At 52.2% G+C, this 21,338-nt stretch overlaps 1 protein-coding gene across 4 annotated transcripts in view; it reads left to right on the top strand.

Moving 5' to 3' along the window:
- The window catches only part of PDE1B (phosphodiesterase 1B), a 28,785-nt gene that overhangs the window by 1,540 nt on the left and 5,907 nt on the right, over positions 1-21,338 (top strand). For 3 of the 4 annotated variants that reach the window (XM_084878947.1, XM_084878946.1, XM_084878948.1), the window contains exons 3-7: positions 16,509-16,622; positions 17,408-17,590; positions 17,748-17,814; positions 18,392-18,508; positions 21,152-21,292. In XM_084878947.1, coding sequence (XP_084735073.1) covers positions 16,509-16,622; positions 17,408-17,590; positions 17,748-17,814; positions 18,392-18,508; positions 21,152-21,292 — 622 coding nt within the window. Of the gene's footprint in view, positions 1-11,473; positions 11,577-16,508; positions 16,623-17,407; positions 17,591-17,747; positions 17,815-18,391; positions 18,509-21,151; positions 21,293-21,338 lie in introns of those variants that run through there. The other variant, XM_084878949.1, reaches the window with a different exon arrangement.

Genomic DNA, 21,338 nt, shown 5'->3' with positions numbered 1-21,338 from the left:
GGTGAGCAATAAACGAGGAAAGTCCCAAGGGAGGAGAGGAACTTTTCTTCCTGCTCCTCAGAGAAAGAGAGGATCTGGTCAAATACAAGCCGCTCTCCCACCTCCCAGTGAGCCGTGAGTGGGGAACCCCTGCAGTCTGTTGATTCGGGAAGGTGCTCCTCTCCCTAATATGACCCCCCGTGGGCCCAGGAGAGAGGCTGCAGATGTTTAACGAGGAAATACAGGTGACACGGCCCCTAAACCTGGTTTCTCCCCAGGATCCTCAGCAGTGAGCACTGAAGCTTCCATTTCTGGGCTCTGGCCGAGAGGGAGAGATGAGGCAGGAGATGGCTAGATGCTTACGATGGTGTTGTTTTAAAAAAAATACTTCAATGCGGCACTAAGAGGATGCCTTTTCACTGGGTGGTGGGTCCGATTTATGTACTAGCTGCTCAGAGAGGCCCGAGGGAGGACGGAGGCACGGTGGTAACAAGGCTTGGAGCCCAAATGTGCTTCGCAGCTCGCCCCTTCGCTGCCTCCAGCCAATGCAATTTGCGGGCTCTCTGGAGCGCAGCCTTGGAATGAGTTCTGGGATGAAGAATGGGAAACCGGATTGAATTGATTTTTTGTTGGGAGGAGCGCTGGTTGATTCTTGTTAGAAAACTGTGCTAGCAACTCTTAATCATAACTAAGATTGGAAGAGGGTCAGGTGAGGAAGTGGTTGAAAGACAAAAAAGGGGCCTCAGGGCCCATAAATGGGAGAATTCTAGGTATCCTGGGATGACTCCTCCATAGCTCTAGTGGTCATCGTACACTTCCCCAGCCTCCGTTCCAGGTAACAGGTCCTGCAGAAGAGCAGGTTTTACCATCTCCCTTTCTAACCAAAAGTCTTTTCTGGAGGCAAATTGCTATTTCTTTTGAAGTGAGAAGCTCTCATTGGCGATAGAAGAGGATCCCGGGAGCAGGCATTGGAACCCGGGGAGAGAAGGGAGCAGAGGCGCTGCTGCCCCTATGAAGTGTGTTAGTTGACGTGTCCCTACAGGAGACAGATGGTGGACAAGGATCACTAATTATATTGATTTGATTATCCTGGTCTTCACTCACTTTAGCAATCTGGACATCAAGAGCGCTAGCTATGTGTAATAACATACCCAGAAAAGTACCATCTCCTCATTATCAACCACCAAGACAGATTCCCAATCTCACATCCTCAAAGCAGAGAAAGATCTTGGTATCAAGGGAAATCCCAAGTTGATGGGTGACTGGGTTTGGCCCTGTTTGAATATTGGGGAGGTGTTGCCAGTCAGGGGAAGGGACTTAGGACTAGGGTAGGAGAGAGAAACTTTCTAACTCTCAGGGTTGAGAGATGATCAAAAAAGGCATTCTTTCTCTTAGGTGGAAATAGAACATATCTTCCCCCAACCCCAATCACCACTTGTTCCCAAACGGGCTTGAGTGGGAAGGGGTTGTTTAGTCTGGAAATGTTTAGTGGGGTGGGGGATGAACATAATTATCTCAGGACTGGATACTGAATAGAAATGAAAGCAGATGGAGTCTATCTATATATCTATATCTATATCTATATCTATATCTATATCTATATCTATATCATCTATATCGGCTTTGATTCCCCTACTCAACATATCCTATATCCCCTCCCCCTTATGCCCTTCTAATTTCTAATCTAGAACATCTAGACTCTTCAGGGAGGCCAGGCCTGATGTTTTTGCCTCTGGTTAAAAAACGATATAATATAATTGTGCAGGGAAATTTCTTTCTGGGAAGGGCATCCAGGAATTTTGTTCCCACACTAACATTCTGCCAAAGATAAATCCAGAATCTGGAGCATATGAGCTGGAGAGTCCCTGACTGTGGGGTTTCACCTCTACCTAGCAGGAAAATATTCCTAACTAAGCAGACTCAAGCTGAGAAACAGGAGAGAGGCTGGGGCAGGCAGTCTGGAGGTGATGGGTTACCAGCATGGTTTTTAGCTTCTCTCACCCTAAGATGAAGGAACTGACTTCTCTGAGACCAGAGGGCTTTCAGGAGTGAGGGGGAAGGTCAGTAGGAGTAGAAGGGGGTTTTCTATGTCTTTTTGGGCATCAAGAAAAACTAAAAGTAGAGATTGGTTTGCTACCCTTAGCTCATTCATTCCTTCATTCAACAACTATTAATTTTCTCCTGTGTGCCATGTGATGTGCTAGATGCTGGGGATACAGTGCTGGATAAAATGAACACAATCCCTGTTCCTATGGAGCTTGTAATTTGGGTCAACTCCAACATTTTGATACACCTGTTCCTCATTTTGATACACCCACCCAAGCGGTAAAATCCTACCACTCTGGTTTCTGCTTAATCTTTCCCTTTGAGGGTTACAGGAGAGGACAAATATCACTCTCTACTCTCTGCTTCAGTTCATCCTGGAATTTTACAGACATAACCTACCTCTTCCTTTGGGTTAGTACAGACACAACCCTTCTCTCTTCTTTTCCACACGGCACACACTCAGGACTCTCAAGGTCTAGGCTCAATGTCATAGGCTGTTGTTCAAGGTCATTAAGGTGAGCCGGAGCAAGGACCTCGCTGAGGATTGTTTTTGCCCATCTTGTTTCGTCAGAGTCTAGTGTGGTACCTGAAATATAATAGGCACTCAATAAATAAAAGAAGGAACAAATGAACGAGTGATTATATTTGAGTATGTCACAGAGCCCAGGGCTGACTCTGATTCTGTGATGCATGTGTTCCTGCATGCAGGGGGGAGAGCGGGGGGGGGGGGGGGGGAGAGTAGGAAATGGGGGTGGAAGGAAGGGAGCTGTTGTTGTTTGAGAAATCGATGTTTAAAAGGTGTGGGGTTTGAGTGCCTCCGGACAGAGCCTGGGACTGAAGGAGTTACAGAGAGGCTACATAAACGACATTATTTGGATGTGGGAACGAGATGTATCCGAATGATTGTGAACGCTCGACATGTTTACGTATGATTCTGGGTAAAGGTTGATATACGTGCTGGGGAGTTTGCAGAGTCGGAATTCTGTGACGATGTCTCTTTGTTTTTATGTTTATGAATGGCATGTGTGATAATAAATATGCTGGGAAGGTCTGCTGACTTGGGGTATGCTGAATGCCTGAAATTGTTCTATGTATGAATGGGATGTCTGAGTGTATGTGAGTTCGTGTGTAGGTAATGGGGTAATATGTATGTGTGGTTCTGTGTATGTGTTTGTGACACTCACATTTTTTGACAGTCCTGGGGCGATCAAATGGGTAGGAGGAGAAAGCTGAGGGACTGTACTGGGCGTCTCACTGATTTATCCCACCTTTTGTCCTCCTTTTGTGTATGCCCCGTGAGTGATCTTCTGTGGCTCTTACCAATTTTGAAAACTGTGCTACTGTCCTCCTTTTCCTGCATATGGCTGTGGAGCTGTTGTGAAGATTGCAGGGTAAACTATAGCTCCCTGGATTGCTGGAGAAGAAGGAGCATCGTTTCTCCCAGGCCTTAGTGAGAAGATTTTTAGTGCTTTTCTCCTCAGATCAGCCCTTCCTCTTTTATTTCCAACCATAGCAAAGGGACTTTCTCTTTCTTGGATTTATATCCCCCGCCCCCACCCCTCATCAGATGGCTTCCATCTCTCTATTTCCCCCATCAGCTTTGTCTGAATGAGGCATCCCGGAGGATAGAGGGTGGAACATTTCTGCAGTAAGCTGAGGGGAGGTGCACAGACGGGAAAAATCAGTTCAGACCCAAGGAAGAACTCCACAAACTCCTGGTCCGAATGGGTGGCTGGAGGGAATCAGGGAGGCAGGGCTGTAGAAGATCATTGGGAATATTGGGAGATGAGAGTTGGAGTTCATGTTTCCACTCCGCATGATCTTGAAGTCACGGGGTCTCTCTGAATCTCAGTTCTTCATTTGTTGTCATCCATATGAAATGTCATCCATATGAATGATACAGACTGTAGTTCTTTCAGCATGAGAGTAAGAATAAATGGGCAATCATTGGCTTGGATGGGGAGAACATAAAGATTCAAGAGGCAGAAACATGAATTACTTGGTAGGTTTGAGTCCCCGTGTCTGGGACGTGATTTGGAAGAGTCTTGTTGATGAACGGTAGTCTGGAGCAGGCGAGGCAGGTGTCCGAGCTTAGAGAATAGAAGGCTGGGTGGGGCTGAGGAAGGGCTGACCTATATAGAGTGTGGGCCACTGAGGCCCAAACAAAGAGATGATACACCTTATCATCTCCTCTCCCTGTGGAGAAGCTACAAGGGAATAGAGCAGTTGCCGTTCTAAGCCATGGTGTGTGTGGGGAGCCCAGGGGCTGCCACTGGTGAGTTCTGTGAGCATTGGAGGAATTCCTCTCTGACGTTTATCCTCCGTCCCTGGGCCTGGGTGTGATGTGACCAGGTATGCCACATCCTATTTTAGAGACTCTCTCCAGAATCCAGATTTCACTCTGCCTGCTCAGGAGCCCCAGGGGGCCAGTTGGGAAGACTGAGAGAGATCCCACATTTGAGATGGCATGTATCTCTTTTGCCCGGAGGGGGGTGAAGTACCTGGGGATGCTATTGGACCGAAAAGCCCGGTGGGTCTCCGTAGGAGAGAGGCCTGGATGTCTCTAGATCACATGTGTCAAACACAAGGCCCGCGGGCCAAATCCAGCCCGCCAGGCCTTGCAATGTGGCCCGCACCGCGCTGTCATTACTGCACTCCGCTGTCAGTTTATGACATTGTCAGTTTATGACTGTTCAGTAAACCATTCGGCCCGCGATTTAGGCTGGATTTTAGATTTTGGCCCCTTCTCTGATTGAGTTCGACACCCCTACTCTAGATCCTTCCCACCTGCCCGCCGCCCAGGGGTTCCGGAAGTCAGTGAGGCGAGTGTTGGTTTCCCATCCTCCCCTGTTTTTTGGCCACCGCCACTGGACTTCGAAGGAAGAGCCTGAAGCCTTTCCTCTCTTAGGGATCATTGAGGATTTGTTTCCCACTTCTCTGCTCCCTCTGTTTTCCTCTTCTTTGGTTCTTCCTGCATCCGATCTTCTGTCCCTTCCCTGCTTTGTTCACATCTTTCTTGGTTTCTATTTCTCTGTTTAGCTCTCTCTGGTCCCACTTCCTCTCTTCCTATTTCCTTTGATGTACCCTCTTGCTCTCACCGTCAGTGCTCCTGCTCCTCTCTCACCTTGGCTAGGAGTCAGAAACCCTGGGGTTTCCCCCATCCAGGTGTGGCGATGGGGCAGGCACCCTTGGGGGCCACCGTAGGAGTCCAGCTTCAACCCCTGTATCTGGCAAGGCCTTTCCTCTGCCTTCTCAGTGACCTCATCCTCCCAGCGCCTCCGGGAAGGAAGCCAGGTAATTGCCTTTGGATCCCAGGGGGCTGATTTTTCTCAGGTGCGGAATGTCTAACTCTTCAGGACAGCGGCAGAGAAGGAGGGACAAAACCAGGGCAGCAGGTGGGGTGCAGGTGAGCCAACTGGGAGACCGGAAGTTGTTAGATCATGAGATTGTCCCCCAAGGGAGGAAGACTTAATGGTCTGAGGGAAGTGGGGGAGAATCCTGGGAATGCTGAGTGGGGCAAAGATGGGAACTGAGGGGAAAGAAAGGCGACTGAGAAGGGATGCTACCCATTCAATGCTGGGAGATCCCTAATGCCAGTGCTCTTGCCCCTCTAGTACCCCCACCCGCAGACCTGCCCCTGCTCCTCTCCCCTCAGTGCCTCCTGCGTCTTTGGAGCTTACCCCTCCCTGGGAAGAAAAGAGGAGGTTTGCCTTTACTTCAGCATCCCGGACCTGGCAAAAGTCCACTGGGGAATGGGAGGGAGGGGGTTTGGAGGAGAAGCAGGCTTGGTGGGAAAAGGGCCAGGGCATCACGGGGGAGGCCTGGCGGCACGGGCAGGGGGAAGAGCTAGATAGGGGGGCTTCAGGTGGTGCTGGGGATACAGCCAGGCTCCCAGGTCAGTTGATTCCACAGCTGCAGTGAATAGTCAGATTTGCAAATAATGAAGGCTGCAGTGGAATGCATAGGCTGCCAGCGGCGGATGGCACCGTTCAGGTTGGGAAGGGAGCTTGGCTTCCTGGGGGCTTGGTGACTCCCTGGCCGGCAGGACCTGGGGGCTGGAGAAGCTTTTCCCGTCATCCCTATTGTTTGGCTTCCGTGCTCCCCTGTCCGTTCGCTCTTTTGGATCTAACCTGGCACCGTCTCCCCAGTTCTCGCCTCTATGCCCACCTTGTTTGGAAACTTCTTGGAGCCCCGACTGAGTGAGCTCAGGGAGCTCACGTGCCAACGGCGTTGCCAAGTTCCTTAAGCCCAGACTGGCTCTCTCCCGAGCAGCAGCTTTAGAAGTTCCAATCTGAAAGAAGTGAAACAAATCAAATTGTACCAGACTCACCCCCAAAGGCTTCTCTGTCCTGCCCGTTCTCTTCCTTTCTGTTTCTCTTTGAAATGTCAAGAAAATGGGCTGGTTTTTTTTTTATTTTTTATTTTTTATTTTTATTTATTTATTTATTTTTTTAAAATATATTTTATTGATTTTTTATAGAGAGGAAGGAGATAGAGAGCTAGAAATGTCGATGAGAGAGAAACATCAACCAGCTGCCTCTTGCACACCCCCTACTGGGGATGTGCCCGCAACCAAGGCACATGCCCCTGACCGGAATTGAACCCGGGACCTTTCAGTCCGCAGACCGACGCTCTACCACTGAGCCAAACCGGCTTCGGCTATTTTTTATTTTTTTTATTTTAGCAAGATAGATTAATGATAGGTATTCAGGAGACCTTCCTGGGAAGTTCATGGAGGTTAGAATGTGACCTTTCTATGAGAAAGAGGAAAGCCACGCTCCTCCTTTAAAAACCAGGTTAGGGAAGCGTTGATGAACTTGAACTCAGGATGAATTGAGACCCAGCATCCTACTTCCCTCGTGTCTCCAGGGCAGGCACTGCATCCGAGAACCATTCAGTATCACAGAGGAGGAAGCTGAGGCCCACAGACGGTTGGTAAGGTGAGGGCAGGGCTGGGACCAGACACAGATTCCACCGATCCTCAGTTTAGTGCTGTTCCTGCCACACCTGCCGTCAGTCCCTTGCCAAGTTTCCAACTCACTTTCCCACCTCAGGCTGCTCTTAACATCTGTTAGGCCCCTGGAAGCTGGACATCTGCCGGCAACATCTGTTGGGATGTGGTTTGGAGGGTCGTGGGGTGCTCCGTGTGGAGGTGGGTAATGAGCAGAATTAAACAGCGCAGGGCGGGAGCAGAGGGGCCGACGACGGAAGCAGAGAAAGGGTTCTCCTGGACTGTGCCTCGGGAGCCCCCTCTCTGACTTGCTTTCCTCTTGGGCCCCCCCTCCCCCTCCCGGGTCCCACCTCTCTCAAGGGCTAACGCCTGAGGGAGAAGGGACTCATTCGTGTGCTGGGCTGGGAGCCAGGATATTGGGTCTTGTTTGGTCTGGACCAAGGCTCAAGCCGCTTGGGTTACCCGCTTCCTCATCTGACCTGAGCTGTGCGGGGCGGTTGCTGGGAAGACCTGTGAGGAAGGGCTTGACCAGGAGGCAGAGGGGGCCTCGCCTTCAGACACAGACAGGGGTGAGCTGGCCCCTTTCCCTCTTCTTCGGTGTTTCTCAGACCCTCTTTCAGCACCTTTCAGACCTCCCTTCCTTCCCTCCCTGCGCCTTAGTACCTCCTGCTCCTCTCCCTCCTTTCTCTCCACTCACCTGGTTTCTGTCCTTCCCCACTAACCCCCAGGCTTCCCATTCTCCCCCCACCCTCCCTCCACCCAGCTCCTCTGGCCAGTGCCTAGAGACCGCTGCCATGTCAACCTGCCACCTGCCACCTCCCGGGATGGTACCCCAGCTCTGCCACTAGGGGGAATATTTTTATCTCTAGAGCCACCCCCGCCACTGTGCCCAGCCAGCTGCAGGAACCAGGCTGCTCCTATAGCAATGGGAAGCCCGGGGTGAGGAGCACCAGTGCTTGGATAAGGTAGAGATCCGCTGTTCTTGGTTTCTGGAGCGCCACGCTCCATACATCCTCCAGCTTCTGCTTCCACTGCCCCCTGCCCCCTTTGTCAGGAGAAGGAGCCAGGGAGAAGTCCCACACATCTGGAGTGGCCGGAGCAGGCTTTTCCACATCAGGGGTCCTGGGGACAGGAGTGGCCTAGGGGACTTCGCTCATGGAGGACCCTTCCTAAACATTTGCCAAACTAATGAAATAAAGGATTGGATTAAATAATCTTTTGCTTTCATGCATCAATGTATAGTCCCCAAGGTGCTCTTCTGTGGACTCATTTGATCCTTGCGAGAATTCTGTGAAGCAGGTATTATTTACCCATTATACAGATAAGGAAGCTGGCGCTCAGAGTATCGTGCCCAAGGTCACACACAGCGATGAAGTCCAGGCAAAAGGCTCCTGGTTTTAATTCGTGTCCTCTTCCTATTGGATTTAGTTCATTTCCTAACTTCTTTCAGTTTCTGAGATTTTGGAGCCTTGGAGCGAGTTAATCTCTTCCCCAATAACCCTCCTCCCACTTCCTTTCCTCTCCTTCTCCCCACCCCTCCCTTAGACCCCCCTTCTCTGACCGGAGGCAGTATTTCCCATCCTTTGTTCATCCCGTCCCAAGTCCATCCTTCAGTGTGGGTGGGGAAAGCTGGGGGTGGGCCAGGAAGGAGGCATTATCCTTGGGCTCCTTATTGTTTTATTTTATTTTAAAAAAATATATTTTATTGATTTTTTTTTTTTAACAGAGAGGAAGGGAGAGGGATAGAGAGTTAGAAACATCAATGAGAGAGAAACATTGATCAACTGCCTCCTGCACCCCCCTCTCCCCCCACTAGGGATATGCCTACAACCAAGGCACCTGCCTTTGACCGGAATCGAACGTGGGACCCTTCCGCCTGCAGGCTGACACTACCCACTGAGCCAAACAGGTTTTGGCCCCTTGTTATTTTAAAACTAAATTTAAGGGCTAAAGGAAAGTCCATGCTGGACTGTTTGTTGGAGTCATTATAGACATGCCCTGCCTACCCCAGGGGACAGTTTTCTTAGCTCGGGCAGAGGTAGAATGTGGTGTGTGTGCGCGTATATATGTGGGTGAGTGGATATGTGTGATTTTTTTTCCCCCACCAGGAAGGGATGGTGGTTTACTGATATACTTCCTTATTAGGAACAGTTATAATAATAACTGTTATAACAGTAATAATAATAATAATAATAATAATAATAATAATAATAATAAAACAATCTGGGTTAGGTGATACAGCACGTCTGTCTGTGGGGGTGAGTAGTAAACAGTCATTTGTCCAACCGGCTTTGGTTCTCCTGGACAAGGGAACAGAGGGGTGGGTATCATCTCCAAAGCTTTTCTAGTCTAAGGAATCTCTACTTCCAGTAGCAGGGCTGAGGTTAGTGCCTACTTGGTTAGGGCGGGCCTGGAGTGAGGGGAAGGCGGGGAGCTGCGTGTTTGTGCTGTACCAGGCTGTGTGCAACTGCCCCCACACCCACCTCCATCCTATCCCTCCTAGCAAGAATGGCCACAGAATAGGCCAGATGACTGTCCCTCATCTCCTGGGTGGCAGTGACTCTGGGTTTAGTTCCCCCCCCCCCCTTTTTTTTTCTAGAGAGGAAGGGAGAGGGATAGAGAGCTAGAGACATTGATGAGAGTGAAACATGGATCAACTGACTCCTACAACACCCCCACTGGGGATGTGCCCGCAACCAAGGTACATGCCCTTGAGCGGAATTGAACCTGGGACCCTTCAGCCTGCAGGCCCACGCTCTATCCACTGAGCCAAACCAGTTAGGGCTAGTCCTTTCTTTCTAAAAACACTAACCAGCATATGTGTGTGTGTGTTTTTGTGTGTGTGTGTGTGTGTGTGTGTGTGTGTGTGTGTGTTGGAGAGCACAGAGGAAGGAGATGGACGCACAGAGTGTGGGTTTCAATTTTTCCCAACTTGGAAGCAGCCCTGCCTCCTGGCTACCGGGAGTTCACTGGAAAACAACTTGTGGATATTTAACCTCTATTCCTCCCCTTGCTGCTGGATCCCACTTTTACTTGTCCCATTCCTCAGTGGAGCTGAGAAACAGCACGTTCCCAAACTTCATTTGTTTATAATCTTTCAAGGCTTTGGCACAGGGACAGGGTATTTTAATTTCTCCCGGCTTTTTGGGGGCAGGGGAGGGAGGGGGAAGACTTCCTGTCATAAAATCCTGGCGCTCGGCCTGTTCTCCTTTCTCCTTTTCCTGTCCATACTCATCCCCACGGACCCCATCCTCATTTCCACGTGGCCCCCGCCTTAGACCCTGGATTAAGGAAACTGTAGTAGCAGAACTCTCTTCCCTGGATGTGCTGGGCTTCACTCCCGGCTTTCATCCTTAGCCCCGCCCAGGCCCTCCGCTGACCAATCGCAGCCCCAATGCACTTGTGTTGGTGATGTCATCTCTCAGCCCACCGGGAGGTGGGCTGTGTGCGCACTCCACTTCGCCCCAACCTGAGCAGGAGCAGAGAGAGCCTGGAGGAGGAAGAGAGGGGGTCTTTCTTTGGCCATCCCACCCCTTCTCTTCTCTTCCAGTTAATTCACTTATCCCCCAACCCCTGTTTTATAGATGAAAAAACTGGAGCTGGGAGTGTTCATGTGAGCCCAACCCCTTGGTGTCTGAGAGCAAGTCCTCCCGATGGCCATACACTGCGTGGGGGTGGGGACCGGGGCTCCTCTCCCGGTGGAAAGGTCACTGGGTAAGGATCCCCTGATCCCTGGCTTCAGCAAGCCCCTCCCCGGCAATTCCGAATTCTCCTCCTGCCTTGTTGCCATTCTTTCAGGTGGGTTCAAGCTCAGCTTGAAGAATGGCTGTGGGAAAGGCTCCTGGGAGGGGGCTGAGTCTCCACCCCCTCTGGTGGGCCCTTGCAGAGTCCCTTCCCCTCCCACTACAGACTTTCTCTCAGGACAGATGCAGGATGGTCCCTGTCCCTCACCCATTTTTAAAAAAATATATATATTTTATTGATTTTTACAGAGAGGAAAGGAGAGGGATAGAGAGCTAGAAACATCGATGAGAGAGAAACATCGACCAGCCACTGGGGATGTGCCCGCAACCAATGTACATGCCCTTGACCAGAATCGAACCCAGGATCTTTGAGTCTATCCACCGAGCCAAACTGGTTTCGGCTCTCCCTCACCGTTCAGCCTCCTCCTCACCCCTTCTCCTCAAACAGGAGCCCCCCTCCCGGGAGCAGAGGCCTGGCCTGTGCTATTTCTGTCCTTTCTGGGGTTTTTCTGAGAACAGATTCTTGGTCTCAGTGTGTTTCAGATGTGAAACTTTTCCCGTGGCCTCTCACCCAGTTGCTGTGGGCGGGGTCTCTGCCTCATCACTGCCTTTTTCCTCCAGCCAGGCTCCTCCGGTCTCCCCCCGCCGCCAAAGTTCTCTCTGGTCGGTCAGTCACTCAATTCTGCCCAGACCTGGAGGAGGAAGTTAGGGGCCCAAGAGGGTGAAATCCCCCTCAGGGGCCCCAGGGTCGGGGGGGGGAGGGGGGGCAGCATATTGATGCTCTGAAGTAGGAGACTGATGCCCATGGCAAATCCCGTTCCTGTGCAGAGGAGCCACCTCCAGGGCCCCATCCTCCGGTAGGTGGTGGGCGTGGGCGCCAGCGGTGAGGAAGGGAGAGGGGGAGGATTGGGCAGCTCGCTGTGGGTCCACCAGTTGTGCTTTGGTGGAGGGGCGAGACTGAGACGTGACTTTTAGTTAATGAATATGGTGTGTGTGTGTGTGTGTGTGTGTGTGTGTGTACTTCTCCATCTTTTACCCCATCCGTCTTGCCCTTTACCTCATACTCTTCCTTACCCACCTCCCCTTCCTTTCTATCACTTCTTGACTACAGCAAGTAGTCTTAGCAGAATTTCCCTCCTTTCTCTGCTTCCTGACCCCCAGCATCCTTAGGACCTCACATTCCTCTGACATCTCTTCCTCTGGTGTCTTAAGAACCCAAAAGGAAAATAGGATTCTTCTCACAACTCTCAGCCCCTTGGCTTAACGCTGAGCCTCCTGCTTACAGTGATCCTTTGGGGAATGCAGATTCTGGAAGTAGTGCAGGGGTAGTTGGAAATCACCAGATCATCAGTCATATGAGAATTCAAAGAAATGGACTGGTGGGGGCTGAGGAAGCGGAGCTCTTTTGGGGTTTAAGGATTATTACTGCCTAGAACCTTCTTTTCCAGTCGGATGCCCAGAGCTGGAAGACATGGGGCCTCCCAAGGGTTAGGGTCTGAGACGTCTGCCATGGTGCAGGGACTGACAGTAAAGGGGAGGTGGTGGTGGTGGTGAAACAGAGTTAGGGATGGAGGTGGAAGGAATGTTGGGGGATGTTAGGTCTGGATGAGGATCGGACAGGGTTGAGCATCCAGTTTTGCAGGGAAAGGGACCCTTCCCTGACAGATTCCCCGAGGACTGAATCAGAGGGGTTGGATTAACACTGATGTAGGGGTGGGAGTGGGATTTCCTGCAGAAGAATGGTGAGGTGAGGACTTCGGGTGGGTCAAGGGAGACCTTAACTCTGAAGGACTTTAGAATCAGAGAGGCCCTGCCAGGCCAGAAAGTGCCCTGTGGGGGTTATAGGATTTCGGGAAGGTTAAGTTCAGCACCTGGATCCTCCCAGCCGCCTGAGTCCAGGTTCGCCTTCTTGGACTCCCCCTTTGACAAATATACCCTTTAGTCTTTCTTTCCCTCTCGCTTTGGGAGTATGCGCTGCTGGTGTCTGGATTGTGTTGAGTTTAGATTTTAACGGGAGCTATTCAGGAGCTCCTGGACAGGATCAGAGGTGGAGGCAGGAGGAGCTTGGAGGGAGGGTGTGTGGGAAGGCAGCCCACCATCTCCCTCTTCTCCCCAGGCTCTCCATCACAGAGAACCCCGGCTCAGAGAGTGCCATTGTGAGTTCTGGCAGATAGCTCTAATGAATCTGCCTTCTTTCCCATTTGTTTATTTAACAAACGTTTACTGAGCACGTATTGTGTGCTCTGCGCACAGCAGCCAGGATAAACAAGTCACTGTCAGTGCCATCAAGACACGCACAGTCTCCGAAACGCACAGTGGATAGAGCATCGGCCTGCGAACTGAAGAGTCCCAGGTTCGATTCCGGTCAAGGGCATGTACCTTGGTTGCGGGCACATTCCCAGCAGGGAGTGTGCAAGAGGCAGCTGATCAAGGTTTCTCTCTCATCGATATTTCTAACTCTCTATTCCTTTCTATTCCTCTCTGTGAAAAATCAATAACAATAATAAAAAAAGCATGATGAGCATTAAAAAAAAAAGACATGCACAGTCTACTGTAGGTTGATGGACATTAACACTTCATGAAGGGTAGATGGCTGGCCCGGCTGGTGTGGCTCAATGGTTGAGTGTCGACCTATGAACTGGAAGAGTAGGGTTCAATTCCTGGTTAGGGCACATGCTTGGGTTGTGGGCTCGATCCCCAGTGTGGGACATGAGGAGGCAGCCAATCAATGATTCTCGCTCATCATTGATCTCTCTCGCTCTCTCTTTCTCCCTTCTTCTCTGAAGTCCAATATATTTGAAAAAAGGATAATGACTGAGACTCATGACTGTGATGGAATCAGTTCCAGCCTCTCTTCAATCTAATTACAAGATTGCGCTCCCTCCTGTCCGTTAAAGCTCCAATAGTGTGAGTTATTGGCTTGCCGACCTGACTGAGATTGACAAGTTTTGTGACCTTGAACGAGTCACTCAACCTCCTCATCACGTGATTGGGAGGCTCAAATGAGGGTTGTACTCGTAAAGGAGAGATCATGACCATTTTCATTCTCCCATTTCCTCTGTTAGGGGACTTTCTAAGTACCAGTCTCCATCCAAACCAGACTCCCTTCTGGACTTGGGATGGAGAAGTCAGGCGCTGCTGGATTTGAAAGGGGTGAGCCATGAGCTGGGTAGGGCCAGCGTGACGCTGGTCAGTTAATTCCAATCCAAATCACATTCATAAAGACCCGGAGTATACACCAGGCCTTTTGCACACATTCTTTCATTCAATCCTCTCATTAACAGACTTTCATAGGGAGTTTATTATCCTCCTCACTATTTTATAGGTGAAGGAATTGAGGCTCTAAAATAAAAGTCCTCAAACGTTAGTGTGCGTGAGAATCATCTGGATTGTTTGCTAATTGCAGATCCCTGAACCATACCCGCAGCTATTCTGGTTCAGATAGGTGTGTAATGAGACCTGGAATCCCAAATGTTCCCAAGTGTCCCAGGTGGTTCTGACGCCAGTGGTCTCCAGGCCACATCTTGACAGACACTGGTGAAGGATTAGTGACTTGCCCAAGGGCTCAGAGTCAGGTTTGAATCCAGGATTGCTGCCCCTCCCTTGCCCCCTCTCGCTCATTGTGAGGATAAGTGAGATAATGGAGGAGAAAGCGCTTTTAGAAATGTAGAGCTGGCAGCATTGTTAGCAATTATGGGAATACATGCAAATGAGCACCTGTGGGCTTGACTGTTCACCCTTGGAGTCTGCACTGAGATGATGTGTTTTGAGAGGCAGGTGGAGGGGAAAAACGTTGGCGGAGGGCATTGACCCCGGGGGCAGAGCTTTTGGTTGTAAAAAGGGCTGACCAAAGTGGAAAATTACGGCTAGGGCTGGCATGGGGGTGGGGGGGTAGGGTGGGATGGGGGGAGGGGAATGGGGGGAAGTGGGACCAGAGGCCTTTCTTCCTAGGTTATGTGTCCCCAGGTTTGGGGGCCCCTGGCCACAGGGACTGCCTGGGAGCGGGAAGCCGGGCTTGAGCCTGGGCCCCAAAGGCAGAGAGTACCTCTTTGCTCCGCGATGGCTGGGGGCGCTCTGGGAGACGCTGGCTCGGGTTCCCCTTTCTAGCTCATCGGCTGCAAAGCCTTTTCTGTGTCTAGCCTCTGTTCCCTCTACCTACTGGACTCCAGCTGGGCCGGGGCTTTACTGAACTGAGCCTCTACCAATGACCGACCGTCTGCACATGGAGGGGTGCAGCAGACAGGCTGGGAGTGGGATTTGAAGCAGCCTGCCCAGGTGGCTGCAGCGTCCCCCTCCCACCTCCCTGCTTTCCCTCCGCGCCTTGTGCATCCAGACAGGTCTGCAGCCAGGTGAGGGCGGGCCTGTGCCGCTTCCTGGGGCTGGCTTTCTTGGGCACCCCTCTTTCAAAGCTGCCGAGACCCCAGGATTCCAGAGCTGCGTTCCTCCGGGAATGCCATTGTTCTCCCTCCCCCAGCGTCCCTGGGAATGGATGCTAATTTCAGCCTCTGGTCCCTGACTCATTCTCTTCTGCTCCCTGACTCAGAGGGTGACCTTGGGCTGCGGAAGCCCCTCTCCGTGGGGAATTGTGGTGGCCACTGTTTCGCCCCCATTTTGGTGGGGCTGGCAGGGCAGGGCTGGAGGAAGGAGCAAAGGGGAAAGTTTAATCGCCTTTTTAAACATCATCCTCCGAAGTCGGAAAGCGCTGTTTGCTCTGTGACTGCCTGGGCTGGACTCACCAGACTTCTAAGAAGCCTCCCAGTTAATCACCAACTCCCAGAGTTCACGAGTGCAAACTAGGGGGGATTGTCCCTTCAGGCAACACATTCAGTAAGGGAGACCCCTGGCCCCACACCCACCACGCTTGCTCTGGGGAAGCTGCTGCAGGGCTGTGGTAGGGGATGGGTCACCCTGGTCCTGTCCCGGGCAGGCAGGGGTTAATCCCGCTTTGCCCTGGTTGATGGATTCTGGGATCATAATCCATTAGCTCTGCCTGGATGGAGTGAGGCCAGGGGAAAGCATTCAGATTGCTCTTTGTTCTGTGTCTCTGCCATCCCGCCAGGGACTGAGGGGCTCTGGGCATGCACCTCCCATCACGACCTGGAGACACAGGGAGAGAATCTCGGGTCCTCTTTTGATCTCTGTTGATCCCAGAGCCCTCTCTCACGGGGGGAAATAAGCAGTTTCAGTTCTTGGTTATTCCGACTATGAAACAGACCATTCCCCAGGAGCTTGTACCTGCCCAATTCTGCTGAGCCCCGGCAGTCTGAACAAGAATGTTCAGGAAACACTGATTCAAGGGGAGTGCTAAGAGGTCAGAGATGGATGGGGACAGTGGAGTCAGGAAAAGCCTGGTATTACACCTGGGCCGGGGGTGGGGGTGTAGATACATTTATTTATTTTTTTTAAAAAAAATATATTTTTACTGATTTTTTACAGAGAGGAAGAGAGAGGGATAGAGAGTTAGAAACATCGATGAGAGAGAGACATTGATCAGCTGCCTCTTGCACACCCTCCACTAGGGAAGTGCCCGCAACCAAGGTACATGTCCTTGACCGGAATCGAACCGGGGTCCTTTCAATCCGCAGACTGATGCTATATCCCTTGAGCCAAACCGGTTTCGGCTAGACACATTTCATATGGTCAGTGGCAGCAGCCTGAGATGAAAAACATTAGCTGCTCTTAGTCTTCCTGTTAGAAGGACCAGTGATTTATGGAAGACTTAAGGGTATCCTGCCTGCAGGACAAGGCAGCAGTGCCTGAGCAGGGTGTCTGTCCCCCGCCCTTCCCAGGCTCCGCTACATGGTGAAGCAGCTGGAGAACGGGGAGGTGAACATTGAGGAGCTGAAGAAGAACCTGGAGTACACAGCGTCCCTGCTGGAGGCCGTCTACATAGACGAGACGCGGTGAGTGTGGGGACAGGGGGATGCTGGGCAGGGAGAGACCTCCCCACGGAGGAGGGAGATGCCACACAGGCACAGGAGCCCAGACCCTGGGGCTCACAGGAAGCCGGGGCAGAGACCTGTGCTGGGGCCAGAGTAGGAAGGAAGAGTGAGGTGGGCAGAGGGGAAATCTGGAGGTAGAAATCCTGGCAGAGATAAAGAGGCAGAGGAACAGACGCAGGGTTGTAGAGACGGAGGCAGACAGGTGTCAGAAAGGAGAGCAGACGGTTGCCTTAAAGCTCACCTGGTCCCAGCCTCCCGCCCCCGTGTGGAGTCCCTCAGGCCCTGCCCTGCCCGGGGCGGGAGCCACTGGCCTCCTGGGGCCACTGAGGCTTGAAATGTGGCGACTGTGAAAACAAGGCTTAGAAAACAGAGTGTAAAATATCTTGTCAGTATATGTTATATCGGTTCCACGTTGAAATGACAATCTTTTGGGTGTCTTAGGTTAAAGACAATTTATCATTAAAATGAATTTCATGTGTTTTTTTTTTTTTTAAATTTTTTTAAATTTCTATTTTTTGCATTTTAAACGTGGCACCTGGAACATTTAAAGTTACATTTTATCCTGTGGGACAGCGCTGCTGGCCGGCAGATCCCTGGTAGGCGGTGTTCCAGTGTCTGCTCGGACACTTCCAGAGCCGGGATGGCCTCGGAGTGGCTGAGGCGTGGGGTGTGGCTGGGCCTGGGTCCGTGGGCTGGGGCAGCACTTCTTGTCTTTCCTCTGTGACGCCCGCCCTCCGGTGCCGCAGGCAAATCCTGGACACGGAGGATGAGCTTCAGGAGCTGCGGTCCGACGCTGTGCCTTCGGAGGTGCGGGACTGGCTGGCCTCCACCTTCACGCAGCAGACCCGGGCCAAAGGCCGCCGCGCGGAGGAGAAGCCCAAGTTCCGCAGCATCGTGCACGCCGTGCAGGCGGGGATCTTCGTGGAGCGGTGAGGCCTGCTGCGCTCTGTTCGGCCTCCTCTGCCTCCAGGCCTGACCCCGCCCCCAGCCGCCCTGTCCGCCAGCGGCACTGGCCCCACCTGTCCAACGGGTCAGACCCCGCTCCGCAGACCTTCACACCAGGCCTATTGTCACTGTCTCCCGTAGGATGTTCCGGAGATCCTACACCTCCGTGGGCCCCTCCTACTCCACTGCGGTCCTCAACTGTCTCAAGGTGAGGCTGGGTTTCCGGGAACGGGAAAGGTCGGGGTGAGGAGGTGGGAATAGTGTTGGGACTTGCAGACTCTGTGGAGGGGGTGACTTTACCTTCCCTTTAAGTGCTATTCTCATGTTCCTCAAAACAACGTTTTTTCGCCGAAACCGGTTTGGCTCAGTGGATGGAGCGCCGGCCTGCGGACTGAAAGGTCCTGGGTTCGATTTTGGTCAAGGGCATGTACCTTGGTTGTGGGCACATCCCCAGTGGTGGGGGGTGTGAGGGGGGCAGCTGATCGATGATTCTCTCTCATTGATGTTTCTGACTCTCTATCCCTCTCCCTTCCTCTCTGTAAAAAAAATCAATAATATATATATTAAAAACAAACAAACAAACAAACAAACAAAAACAATGTTTGCCCACTCCAGAGGCAAACTCTTGCCTCTCTGTCTGTGTAACACGGAGCGATGTCTGGGAAGAAAGAAGTCCACTCACCACCTCCTGTTCACCGCTTCCCAGGACTCTGTAACCGCGGGAAGCCCGCTCTGCTGCCGCCTGGAGCCCGGGCGCGCCCTCCTAGTCCGTTGTTTCTCCACAGAACCTGGACCTCTGGTGCTTTGATGTCTTTTCCTTGAACCGGGCTGCCGAGGACCACGCTCTGAGGACCATAGTGTTCGAGCTGCTGACTCGGCATAACCTCATCAGCCGCTTTAAGGTTGGATCACATCCTATCCCCGCCTTTGGGTGTGATTCTCCTGTTCTAGAAGATTCCCAACCAGTGGATTCCATAGGATCCCTCACGTAGTCCCACCGGCAGGGGGGTCTCCTCATGCCCACTCGGGTCTGGCCTTTCTGTCACTCGCTGCAGCCCCGGCCTCTGATCTGATTGTGCTTCCTGGGCTAAGATTCTAGGCCTGTAACTGTGGAGCTCAGGATTCTGTTCTCTCCCCTTTGCTTTCCCTCTCACTTGACCTCTCCCGGCTGGTTGGACGTTCACCGCCTCCTTTCAGCTGTGCTGCCTCCTGCCTGTGGACACCAGAGCCGCAAGCCCAGATGCTGTCAGTCCTTTGGGACTAGAGTCTCTCCATGTGCTTGGGGGGAGGGGGAGGGAATGGAATTGGCCACCCCGCTCTCCCACCTAGTGCTAATCTCTGTCCAAGGCATTTATGAGAGGTTCAGCTCTTGGCAGTGCTGGGTAGGGCTGTGTGAGGGGAGGGAGGGTGTGTGAACTCCATTTGCTCCTCAGCTTGGCTGGCCAAGAAGAATATATTGTAGGATTCAAGTCCTCTCCAGATCCTGTGCCAGGAGGAAATGCCTTTGGGAATAGAGGCTGGAAAAAAACATTTCCACGTGGAAAACCACAGCTGGAAGTAGAGGGTGAAGGGTGTGAAGAGTCGCAGCGGGGACTTAGGCCAGTGGGCAGTAGGTGTTAGCCCAAAGGAAATGTGTGTTCTGAGGGGCCCATGGCGGGGTGGGAGTGGGTGAGAGGAGTGTGGTTCGAGGGGCCCTTCCAGAGGACTTTGAAAGGTCATCCTCCCTCCTGTGCCCCCATTTCACCCTAAGGGACCACTGGACACTGTGCATGTCTGCCTTCCCTCCACCGACTCCGCCTTTTACAAGGCCCCCAAGATGGCTGCCAGGTCTTTCCCTAGGTGCCCAGTTGGGATTTTGTTCAGTGTCTTCCTGAGGCCTGTCCTTCTGCGGATTTATCTTCTTCCCCTTGTTCCTGCCCAGAGAACGGCAGGGTCCTCTGTTCCTCCAGGCTTTTCCCAGCTCATGTTCCTCCAAACTGGTTCTCCGGCACATTCCAGGCACAGCTTCCTTTAAACTCTGCTTCCTTACCTGGAAGGACTGGTTTGGGGGGGGACCCTAAGAGTAATTGCATCAGGTTAGGAGTGGCCCAACCCCAGTCCACCTTGCTCCGAGGCAGAGAGGGGAGGCTTATTGCTTTAGTGTTCACTCATGGTACAGCCCTCAGTTGGAGCTGTCCTTCTCAGACGCCACATCCCCTTCCTGGACACCCAGCCCTCCTATGCTCCTTCCATTTCCTCCCCTTCCCCTTCCCTTCCCTTCCCTTCCCTTCCCTTCCCTTCCCTTCCCTTCCCTTCCCTTCCCTTCTCCTCTCTCCTCTTCCCTTCTCTCCCCTTCCCTTTCTTCCTTCCTTTCTGTTTCCTTCCCTTTTCTTGCCCCTCTCCTCTCCCTCCTCTTCCCCTCCCCTCCCCCTTCTCCTTTCCCTTCCTTCCTCCCTCCCCTCCATCCCTTCCCCCTCCACTCCTTCCCCCTCCACTCCTTCCCCCTCCACTCCTTCCCCCTCCACTCCTTCCCCCTCCCCCTTATCCCCTCCCGTTTCCCTCCTCCCCCTCCCCTCCATCTTCCCTTTCCCTTCCCTCCCCTTCCCCTTCCCTTCTCTTCCCCATTTCCTCCCCTTTCCCTTTCCCCGTCCGCTCCCGTCCCCCTCCCGTTGCCCTCTCCCTCTCCTTCCCGTCCCTTTCCTCTTTCCCTTCCCTTATCTCCAGGGACACCATGGCAATGTAAAAGTAAGGGCAGTTGTTATGGAAACAGTCCTTTAAAATTCCCTGAATTTGGGGCACAGCCCTCCAGGGGTAGAGATGGGGGACATTAGGGTCTGATTGATGAGTGGCACATCCTCTGTGTCTAGTTACTTTCACTCATCTCTACAGAAGCTTCCTCAGGTCCTGAACCTTGCTCTCCTCCTAGCCTCAGGAGATCCAGAGACAGGTGCAGACACCAGCGCCCCCCCCCCCCCCCCAGGAGCCTTGAGCCTTTGAAGGAGGCAGGCATACCCCAAGGGCATATGCTGGACAGACAGAATTGGTTAGCTTGTGTGGGTAAGGGTGGGGGCAGGCTTCTCAGAGGAAGGGGTAATCTACATCTGGCTGGAAGGGTCCTCTGTACATCCTCTTATCGTTTACCCCACTTCTGAGCCCTTATCCATGGTACTGGATTGGGTTGCGGTGGATGGTTGAAAGGTAGGAGGGAAACTGTCTTTCCTTTTTAAAAAAAATCTCCAGGGAAATAATAATAACTATAGCTACTCTTTAGAGAGCACTTACTAAGTGCCTTGCACTTATCTCGTTAAATTCAAGGTAGGAGGTGGTATCTTCATTCTGCAATTAAGTATCTGAGGCTCAGGGAGGCATGTGACTTGCCCAAGGTCGCATAGCCAGCAGGTGGTAGAGCCAGGATGTGCCCTAGGTTCACCGGACTGCTGAGCCAGTGCTCTCTCCCTGGGCCACGCTGCCTTCCACAGAAAAATGGCATTGCTGAGCTCAGGCCTGGGCTGCCTGCCATTCCTGCAGATCCTCCACGTAGCTCTGCTTCCTCCCTCCTACTGCAGATCCCCACTGTGTTTTTGATGACTTTCCTGGAAGCTTTGGAGACTGGCTATGGGAAATACAAGAACCCTTACCACAACCAGATCCACGCCGCTGACGTCACTCAGACAGTCCACTGCTTCTTGCTTCGCACAGGGATGGTGGTAGGTTCCCCGGAGATTACTCTGCTGTGATTTAGGGCTTCATGAC

The sequence above is a fragment of the Pipistrellus hanaki genome (genome assembly GCF_964339955.1).
Source record: "Pipistrellus hanaki genome assembly, chromosome: 3".
NCBI classification, from domain to species: Eukaryota; Metazoa; Chordata; class Mammalia; order Chiroptera; family Vespertilionidae; genus Pipistrellus; species Pipistrellus hanaki.
The sequence above is the reverse complement of the archived record's forward strand: the minus strand, read 5'-3'. Positions and strand labels throughout refer to the sequence as shown.